Source organism: Balearica regulorum, chromosome 5 (genome assembly GCF_011004875.1).
Source record: "Balearica regulorum gibbericeps isolate bBalReg1 chromosome 5, bBalReg1.pri, whole genome shotgun sequence".
Classification (NCBI taxonomy): Eukaryota; Metazoa; Chordata; class Aves; order Gruiformes; family Gruidae; genus Balearica; species Balearica regulorum.
In genome coordinates, this window is record NC_046188.1 from 44,081,196 (window position 1) to 44,091,521 (window position 10,326).

Below are 10,326 nucleotides of genomic sequence, written 5' to 3' on the forward strand. Positions count from 1 at the left end.
TATCTTTACAGTACTTCTTTACCTGGGCCTTTTTTGCTCATAATTAATTAGAAGCTAAAAAAATAATCTTTGCTTTGATTTTTTTTCCTCCTGCATCAATATATGCTGGTTTACAAGACAGTAAAAAGGATTATCCCATGGTAAAAGTCAGACCCTGCAAATACAGAGGACTCCACAGCACCATGGATTAGGAGCACTGAGCAGAACAAAAGAAACAGTCATGTCCATGGGAACCAGGTAATACGATGTTCAGAAAAAACAGCATTTCCCTTTCTTCTTCGTGAGCTAAGGTATGAGCCAAGAAGGACAGGAGTACTGATGAGGGCAGCCCAGGAGCTCCTGTCATATCTTTTACAGCAGTGAGGTTAACCCTCTAAGAAGACCTGTCTCCACTGGCTAGTAGATAGCAGTGGGTATGAGGGCACATTGAATTTTAATAGAGTGGAATCCAGAGATATTTGGAAAGCATCCTAGGCACAGCCATATCCTGACCCCCTCTGCTTACCTTCTCCCCTCCCTACCCACCCCAGACAAACTAAGACAATCCCGCAGAGTTTACTCCAGGAAAAGGTGGCATCAGTGCCTCTTGCTGGCTTCCCTGTGAGTTGCAGTCCCTGGGTCATCAATATGAGCCATAACGATCCTGGGGAGGAAACATAGCAAGACACTATGCTACAACACTTCATGCAAACTACAGAGACAAGTAACAAAGCCTTGGGGTATTTGGGATTGGAATGCAGCAGGAGGTTATCTAGACAGGACACTATGCAAAGGCAATAAGTAAAATAGCCTTAACTTTAAGTTCTGCGTGAGGTTTTGGGGAAAAGGCGTATCTGACATAACAAGGTGTCCTGTCCAGCAGGAGAGTAAGGGTGGCCAAGTAGAGTTCACTGGCCAGCTATCATAGTATAGCCATCAGCTACAAAAAGACAGCTACCTGGGACTGTCCACATAATTTGAGAAGATGATAATTCCAGCAAAAGCCAGAATACGGTGAAAGTCCCTGAGCATGACAATAACCTGTCTGAAGGTACCACAGCATAACCTCACCTGGAGGGAGTTCATCACCCCATTGGCTAGGACAGCCATCTTGCCAGCAACCGATTTCACTCCTTGCTTGAACTGTGCAATGTCAGCTGCAGGCAGGACATTTCCAATTGACATGCCACCTACAAGAACCAGCAAGAATTAGCCCCTAATCCCCCAGCTCCAGAGAGCACCCTGACCCCCTTCAGTCTAGGTCCTCCAAAGCTGCCCCCTTCCCCAACCTGCTGAGCACTTACAAACCTGAGTGCGTGTTCTCAGCATCTCCAAAGAGGTCTGCAGAGCTGATGGCATTGCTGCCTGAGAGCTGCTGCAGTCGGGATCTGGCTTCATACTGCAGCAGAAAACAGAACAAAAAGGTTATAAAGGAAGGGAACAAAGTAGGACCTGAGCAAACAGGAGATGAAGCCAGAGCTGCACCAGCTTAAGCACTGCAGAATGCATCTACCTCCACATCTGCCTCCCGCCCGAAGAACATATCTGAAGAGATAGCTTTAGCTCCTGCAAACTTCTGCCGAGCTTCGTTGGATTCCACAACTGATGTCCTGTTCTCCACCTCCCGCCTACTGGCAGGTCTGAAGAAACAAGAGGGCAGACATCTCAACTTAAGCTCACCAACACAGTTAAGAAACAGACTTCTCTCTCAGACCCCATCCAATGAAAGGAAAGGAACAAATCCTCAAGTGCTAGCTACCATCAGGGTTTCCCTCTCCCCACCTCAGGACAGCCAGGACTCAATGACCGTAAAGGCTGTATCAAACTTAGGGACACAAAAGGCAAAGAAGTGCCCAAGCCTCTTTCACTGAAGGCCCTTTTTCATGGGCTTGTCCAAGCAAATTACATTCTGCAGCACAAAGTTCCTGTCATAACACAGCAGCATCTCTCCCCACAGCTCCTAGGACTATCTATCCCATTGTTCCCCACACAAGGAAGGTACAGTAGCAGTGGCAGGCATTTTACCTCTCCGAAACTGGTCGAATACTGGAAATGGTCACCTCAGGTTCCTCCTCTTTGTCCATACCCCATGAAGAGTCTGCTTCCCATCGTGAGCCAAATGCATCTTCGAATGAGAAGGGACTGTATTTGTACCTAGGTACCAAGAATAGGTAATTTAGGCCAGACATTAAATTCAGGAAAAGCCAAAGACTACACTGAAGCTAAGTCTTACTTGGGGGGTCCAGATGTGAAGCCTCCAGCATCTTCAAACAAGTCCAATTGGGAGCGGGAAGATTTTGCAGCCAGTGGCGTCTCCTGCTCAATTACTTGCATCTCTGACATCACTGAGTGCGAAACAGAACTAGCACAACAAACAGGCAGTCAGGGCCAAAGGGTCTGACAGCATCCAGCCCCTATAACCTGTCTGCCTCTAAACTAAATCTGGCCTTCACAGGCAGGGCAGGTGCCACAAGTCTTGAGCTGTGGGTTGCCAGCCCCCTTCACCACTTATCTAGCTTATCCTGACTCTCTCCCAGTCTTGAGCTACCCTCTAAAGGGAAGTATTCTGCAGGGGGACATCTGTCAAGCAGCAGGGCTCTAGGACTAGACACTGACAGGCCACACACATCTTTGCAAAAGCTCAAATGAGAACTAGAACCTCTAAACAGAGTGCCCATTCCTTCTGGGGCCTGAAGCATTTAATAGTCCAGCATACGCCCACTTTAAATTAGCTCCTTATCTGTTGCAAGAGCAGCAAGCTACTGCCTTCAGGTAACTTTTCCAGAGCAAGGTGCTTCCAAGGCACCTGTCTGTCCTATGCCATCCACAGCCAAGTACCTTCTGGACACCAAGCCCATGCCCAGCCTCTCTGCTTGTTCACGCTTCTTCCCTTCAAGGTTTTGAAGTTTCTTCTCTTCCTTCTTCCGATCAAGTTGCAGTTCCTGGTAAGCCAGTCGCATTGAGGTGACTCTAAAGGAAAGAGCTATGGTAGGTACCAGCTCATTACCCTCCCCTCAGCCCACACACCTCCAAAGGGGAGAGTAACACCTACAACCCATCAAAACACCCATTTCCACAACAGCTCTGCCAAAAATCCTCACATGAAAGCTACTGCTTGTCTTCCCATCTCACCTCCACCGGGATTCAACTCTTTTTGGCTAACCATTATTTTCTCACTGTAAGCATTGCCCTCCTCCCTCCCTCTCCTCCCCAACAGAATGCCCTGTCCAGTTCAGCCTTTGCTTTTGTCAGGCCTATCCAAAGGTCAACAGAAACACAAAATACTCTTAACTCTTCCAGGAATGCTAATTTGAATAAAATATGGCAGCATAACTTGTGCCCTACTGAAAGAACCATATTGGCTTATAGCTACTGCTCATCCTATCATGCAGCATGCTCTGTACTCACATTAGGTGGTCCTAGGGTGAACAGCATTAACCTATTACATGCAAGGTATTCAGCCCAAACAGGGCACTTACATGGACTCCTCGGCTTGCTTCCTGGACTCCACCACCTGCTGCTCCCTCAGCTGCTCTGCCACTTGGGCTTGCCGCTCAATCTCACTGAAGCTCTGGCTGCTCACTTTCTGGGCTCCAAGACCTTTTTTTGCACCCAACTTGAAAAACAAAAACATGTGAGTTCTTCACCCTAGATTGTTCATCGTAGAAGAAAACCAGAACCCTACTCCTTGCTGCAGTGACCAGGCCTTCAGTCTCCATGTGCAGCCACAACCTACAGACCCAATAAGGCTTGCAGCAGAGTACAGAACACTCAAGAGTTAACCCACCAGTGGCCACTGCTAAGAGATCAGCCACATACGCTTCAGACCACAACGAGTAATGATCCAAAACCTAATTGTTTTTGTCCATTAATACACAAGCTATCTTTCAAAATAAACAGTGATATAATCAAAGCTCTCTCTTCCCCAAATTGATCCCTCAGTACACAGCTCCGTTAAGGGCAGAAAGCAAGGGCCAGGATAGCAGTAATATGAGACGCGCTCTACCTCCTCTCCATAAAACAAGAGCTCAGACATACCCCTTTCTTGGCAGCTCCTGGCTTCTTCTTTCCAATGAGGGAGGATTTAAGTTCTGCAAGAGGAGGGAAGCAGCAAATAAGCAGAAGTGAACTAATTTAAGCCAAAATTAGTCAGCAACCCACATGAACATCCACCACAGTCCAGCTGGTATAGAGTCCAGGGCACACCATGCAGCTTCACATCAGAAGCCTGGGTGACTTCACCCAGCCAAGAAAGATGCACATAGAAGCTCCACAATTATCGGCTGGTGGCCGAGAGAAGCATGTCCACTACTGGAGAAACTTATAAGTGGATTAAGACCTTCAAATAGCTCTTCCAGGTGTCATGCAGTTGGTGACCCTACCCAGTAGGGATCAGGGTAGCTAAAGACTAGATTTATTCCATACATAAATCCAAGAAAACACAGCTTCAGAGCCATATGAATATCAGTGCCTTGCCAATGCCTTAGGGACAAAGAAGCAAGAACCCTGAAGTCATGTTTACATGAGCAGACCAATGACAAAATGGACCTAAAATGCAGTGAGCTGTAAAAGCAACAGGTTCCCCAACACCTTGCACCAGGAACCTGTCACTCTGGGGACATGAAGCATGCCACACTTGTACAACCAGCCAAGGTCCAGCCAAGCAGCAGATGCCTGGGGAAAAGTGTAAGAATAAAGCAAACAGAGGGACTGTCCAGGACATTTTTCCTAGCTTCCAACATGTAGCTCCAAAATCTTTTATTGCCCTTGTTGGGGTTTTCTTCCACAGAAGTGTCTCCTTCCTTTCTATGCCCACATAACTTTTGTCAACCCATAGTTTACATCATTCTCGACAGCCCTTCCTGTATCTTTTCTAGTCTTACAATAAGTTTCTGAAATAGGGGCATTCAAAACACTCAGTCTACCCAAGACTGCTTTCAGCTTGCTGTTCCTAACATTTGATTTAGGGTTGTTTGGGGTTTTTTTTTTTTTTTTTTTTAATACTGTCAGGAAACATTTAACAGAAATGGCAATTTCCCTTTCCAAAGAAGCAATAGCTAGTTTAGATCCAAATACAGTACATGAAAGTTTTGGCTCATTCTCTCCCTCCAAGCACAGAAAAACTAATGTTAGAGTTGAAGGCAGAATCACAGAAGGGGCAAGCAGAGTTGTCACAAGCAGCCAGCGCAGGCTAGCTGTTAGCCAGTTACCTCTGGCAGGAGCAGGCCCTTGTGTTGATAGATACATGGACATGTCTGAGGAAGAGACATAAAACATGGGGAATGAATAGACACTTGAGGACATAGGCTTTCCACCCAGGATGAACCCACTGTGGGCTAGGAGCACACTCTCAATAAGGAAAGAAGCTCCAGTGAGATGCTCTTTGTGCAGCCAGGACAATAATGCAGGGGGGAATCGGATACAAATCCCTATTACTCTGGAAGCTAGAATTCATTTGGCTCCAAAGGTTCTGGGGGAAAAAAAAAACCCAAACCAAAAAGACAAACACCACAGCCATGTGGCCTTGATCAGTCAAGTTCTAGATATGCAAATGCCAAGTTTTGTCCAAAGCTCAAAAAATGAAAACAAGCTTTTGGGAAGGTGACAGCTTTGAAGTCGATCATCCAGAGGAGGAGGAAATCTCCAGTAAACTGTGACTTGGTTTTGGGGTTCAGGGAGATCCTTGGTACTGGCTTCAAAGGAAGATAAGCTCCTCTAGATGTTCTGAAAATTGGCTCATCAGGTCCAGCTCCACTGAGCTCTCTACTGAGCTGCAGGTATAAGAGCAAGACTGATCTGAGAGATAGCAAAGAGTCTTACTTACCTAGAGGAGCTTTAGGAGATGTGCTCAACAAGTCAATAGATGGGCCTTGGCTGGAACCTGTGGACGCAAAACCAGAAGACAACATCCAGCAGATTGATTCTCAACCCCTTTCTTTTCAGGGTGCTCACAGTTCCACTACATCTCTTCCACCTCCTCTGCCTTCCCTCCTTCCCACCCCCAACAAGCTAAGTTAGTTTGAAACATGCAATTTCCCAAGCACAACTTCTTTATGTCTTCACAGAGCAAGTTATTCCCTCTGCAGTGTTCTTAACACATTAAAAGAAAGCAAACACTCTGCAAGGGAATACACAAGGCTGTTTCAAATTACAGCTATGCCCTCAGATTCTTGGTTTCCTTGTCATTCACTCTAGAAATAGTTTTTTGCTCTATATTCATATGCCATTTCCAGACCCATCAAATTCAAGGGATAGAGAACAGTGTTTGGACAAATAATTATGTCTGAAAGCAGGGAAACAGGGCAGCTAATCCCCAAAACAGTTTCGTGTGCACTTCAGGAAAAGCAGAAAACTGATCCCAAACAGAGCAGCGTTTTTAGAAGTCTCCACTAATTTAACTAAGCATCATACAGCGCACAGAGCTTCCACTCCTTCAAGCCCAAGCTAAAGGAAAAGCTCAGCCCTTCCAACTGTGGTACAGAATTGTATTCTCCCAGAAATGAAGTCAGGTTCTTGGAAAAATTATTCAGCAGGGAACTCACTCGACATTTCACTGCTTTCTGATGACTTTGCTGCCTTTTCCACCTCCGGAGAAGACTGTGCAGGACTCTGGCTGGCATCTGCTACATCCCAGGTACTGGAAGACTGCAAGGAGATGCTATTCTGGTGATTTGCAGAAGATGAATGAACCAAACAATCCTGAACTTACTTCAGGTTTAGTGACCTGTATTCAGTTTGAGGTCAAAGCAAATGTGTTCCAACTCCAAATTATGCCTTCATTGAAGGTAATGTATGGACAAGTCCACATTCCCTTAAGCAGGGACAAAAAATTAAAAAAAAAAAAGCTGAATGGAAGGCCAGGAGGAATGACAGCATCACTTGTCAAGTACTACTTGACAGTAGTATCAGACTGGGCTACCGTTAGGACTTCCCAGGTTAAGGAAAGGAACTTAAATCTGTGAGAAAGTGTGAATGCATTTCCCTGGAAAAAATAATCTCAGCTTCTACTCTCTTTATTGCCATACAGCAAATTCTCACATTGCTCTATTCACTTAAGAAAGCCCACATAACCTTGTGCAGTTGCCCAAATCTGCACTGCCAGGGTCTACACACTGAAAAGCTGACTAAACCAGAAGTTCAAAGCAATAACCAGTTCTTGCTTTAACTGTACAGAAAGAATACACATTAATGAGGTACACAAAGCGTTTTCCTGGGAGTTGCCAGTAGCTCTGAGTATTCCTTGAGGATAAAGATGGTCTCGAAAACAAAGGACATGTATATCACGGTCCCATGAGGGATTTTTTAGATCTGTAACTATGTTCCAGGTTGATGATTGAATCTTAGTTCTTCCATGTTACTACTGAATGAGTATACAATTTAGAGTCCTTCCAAACTAAGCAGGACTGCTCCTGGCTGAACAGCTGGCTATTTGAAAGCTGTTAGGGCTGTCTGGTTTAGACAATTTTTCTCACCTGTGTGTGCTCCATGAAGAAGTCAGCATCACTCTTGTCAGGGGAGTGCCCAGGGGCTCCACTCAGTCCATCGATAAGCAGCTGAAGAGAGGAGAGAGAAAAAAAAGAAGGTATCTTACAGGACTCAGCATCCAGCACTATGCATGTAACAGTACAGAGCTGCTTGGACTTACATCAGTGCCATACTTGGCCATGGCAGCACTTGCCAGCTGCCGGATCTTCTCCCTATACATCTGGGCAGCTCGACTATTATACTTAGCATTGGCATCTGTGGTAGTACAGCCGTGCTGGCGGAAGAAAGCAGTCTGAAAAGAGAAGAATACTCAGTCTCCTGGCTGCTAGATCATACTCAAACAAGCATTAGACATAAACTCAACAGAAAAAGGAAGCTTCCCAGAGACAAGGGATGATGTACCGAGCACACAGCATGAACAGACCATTTGCTGATCAGCTTTCTCCAAGAAGCCTAAGCAAGCTATCCCTGTCCTCCACACAAGGATGGTTCTGAGTCACAATGCTGACCATGAGCTTTCAAACTGATCAGTGATACTAACTCCTTTCATTTAAGAGGACTACACCTGTCGTTTAAATGAGATGTAAGGAAACAACAGGTCTGCACATTAGACAACAATGCATTCAAAAGGTCACAGCCTGACTTCCAAGCACACCTGACAAACACCTCCCCTCATTACACATTGCAGATGAGGTTGATACTGAGAAAGCCACACAATGGAAAGGGATGAGAAACAGAGGATGTCGATTAGCAAGAGGGAAAGCAAGCAAAATGCCTACAGAGGCTCCTCACCGCGTTGGCATTGCTGCCCACTTGCATACACCTCAGCTGGAACCAGTTCCAGTTAGAATCCAACTCTGTGGACCTGTGTGAGAACCAATTATTTCTATTAATAATGTGCAGGCACACCAAATGCAAAAGCAAGCTCTGAGCTAGAACAGTCAGATATCCCACTACTGTCCCAGAGTGTAGGAGGCAAAGAGGAAAAGAACATCTTGGTAACTTCTTTGCTCCCGTAAGAAATTAATTTGAACTTGTAAAGTGAGGAGAAAAAAACCCCAGTTTCAGCTTCACACCAAATAGCAGTGTCCAAATTTAGAGAACCTCTCACTTGTATTGCTTGTTAGGAGAGCAGAGCTTGAGCTAGGAAAGCTCAGGCAACAATTTTGGTTCTACATGTGATCTCACCACAACATGAGACACTCATATTCAGCCCATCCCACAAATGAGACTAGAACACATGACAAAGCAACTGAGAGAACACCCAAGTAAAGCTAGGTGACAGAGTATGTCTCATACCAGTTACTCAACTTATCTCTGAATAAGTAAAGGTCACGATTCTATTACATAAAAATGCTTTTACAAGTACAGAAAATAAGAACCATAGGCTGAAAATCCAACACCTCTTCCCCACTGGGTTGATACAGAACAGATTAAATAATATTCCTCTTTTTGCCTTGCGCAGCATTACAAGACAGATTCCATATTGCTGCTTTACTAGCAAGATTCACACACCACACTCTCCTCTCAGTTTCTACAACTCCAAGTCAGCGTTTCTGCAAGGTTATCAAAAGTAATATGTTGATGTTCCACTGAAGTGCTTTGGAAACTCCATCTTGGAAGGGCTGACTGACCTAAAACCTGCAGCAAACAAGCCATGTAAAACCCGAAGCGATCACTCCGTGCTAACGCTTCTCTCTAACCGAGTCCCTGCATGCTCCCACACCGACGAGGCACAGCTGCTCCAGGCCTGCCCGACGGTCGCCCACGGGCCGGAGCTCCCCACTCCCCACACTCCGGGGCCCCACGCACCTGATGAAGCTGAGATGCACGCCCAGCGACCTGTGGACGCCGGAGCAGTCGATGCACAGGAAGACCCCGTAGGTGATGCTGGCCCAGCTCGGGTTCTTGGCACCGCAGTCGAAGCACGACTAAAACGAAAGCAGAGGGACGGCCGGGCTGAGGCGGCGCCTCCAGCAGCTCCTGCGGCGGCTCTGCCGCTCCTCCACCCCCTACCGCAACCCGGCGGCCCCGTCCCCCGCGGTCCGGCCGTTTTTCCCGGGCCCTCCCCGCGCTCCAGCAGCCCCCCTGCCCGGTCGCCTGGCCGCCGCCGCACGGCTTGGAGCCCACCGGGGCCTGGCCCGAGTCCACACCGCGGCCACAGGGAAGCGGCCCGGTTCGGAAAGGTGGGAGGCCAACCGGTGTCGCCCCGCTACCTTGTTCGCCGGCGCTGCCCGGAGCCGCTTGAAGAGAGTCTGGATCTCCGTCTTACTCGGCTCCGCCGCCATGATCTCTCCTTCCCAAACACCACTGCGGCGACGGGTGCCGGCCGGGCCCAATCAGCGCAGGGGCCGGGCCGCAGTACGGGTGCCGCCTGAGCCCACAGCGGCCCGCGGACGAGTCCCCGCGGGGTTCAGCCCCTACCTGCCCCGTCGGCATGACGGCGGGGGCGCGGGGCCGGTCCGCCATTAACCGCTCCCACCGCCACACCCGGCGGGGCTGCTCGCCGGGAGTCCCCACCTTCCCCGGGCTCAGGGGCGGCCCCGGCGCCCAGGGGTGGGCGTTTCGGGTCAGGGCCCCTCCTCAGCGCACTGCGCTATCCCCGCCATCACCCCGTCCGCTGCTCCAGCCCGCCGGCCCAGTCGCTTCTCGGGTTTCGTGGTGCCGTCCTGTGCCAAACCGCTTTCTGAGTCTAAACGTGAACGGGGTCGTTTCCACGCTCCGAGACCCCCATCAGCTCTGACTGCCGGCGGCATTCCTCAGCCCCTTCACGGCACAGGCAGGAGGGAGCATTACTGGGGCCGTCCCTTCCTCTTGGGGAGCCTCTGGTGACCTGGAGAGAGAGGCTGTGTAGAATGGCAG

The 10,326-nt window shown here is 48.2% G+C and overlaps 1 protein-coding gene across 2 annotated transcripts; it reads right to left on the reverse strand.

Annotated features, from left to right (window-relative positions):
* ARFGAP2 (ARF GTPase activating protein 2) lies at positions 1-9,956 on the reverse strand. Of its 2 annotated transcripts, XM_075754578.1 has the most exons (17): positions 9,681-9,909; positions 9,277-9,395; positions 8,257-8,329; positions 7,625-7,756; positions 7,452-7,532; positions 6,522-6,624; positions 5,804-5,860; positions 5,190-5,234; positions 4,018-4,070; positions 3,459-3,595; positions 2,818-2,949; positions 2,213-2,341; positions 2,005-2,133; positions 1,493-1,619; positions 1,288-1,378; positions 1,051-1,169; positions 1-643 (listed from the first exon to the last, which is right to left on the reverse strand). In XM_075754578.1, the coding sequence occupies exons 1-17, from the start codon at positions 9,750-9,752 to the stop codon at positions 623-625; spliced, it is 1,620 nt and encodes a 539-aa protein (XP_075610693.1). In that variant the 5' UTR covers positions 9,753-9,909; the 3' UTR covers positions 1-622. The 2 variants fall into 2 exon arrangements, with proteins under 2 accessions (XP_075610693.1, XP_075610694.1); XM_075754579.1 differs by lacking the exon at positions 5,190-5,234 and having other exon boundaries at positions 9,681-9,956.
* Between the last annotated feature and the right edge of the window lie 370 nt (positions 9,957-10,326).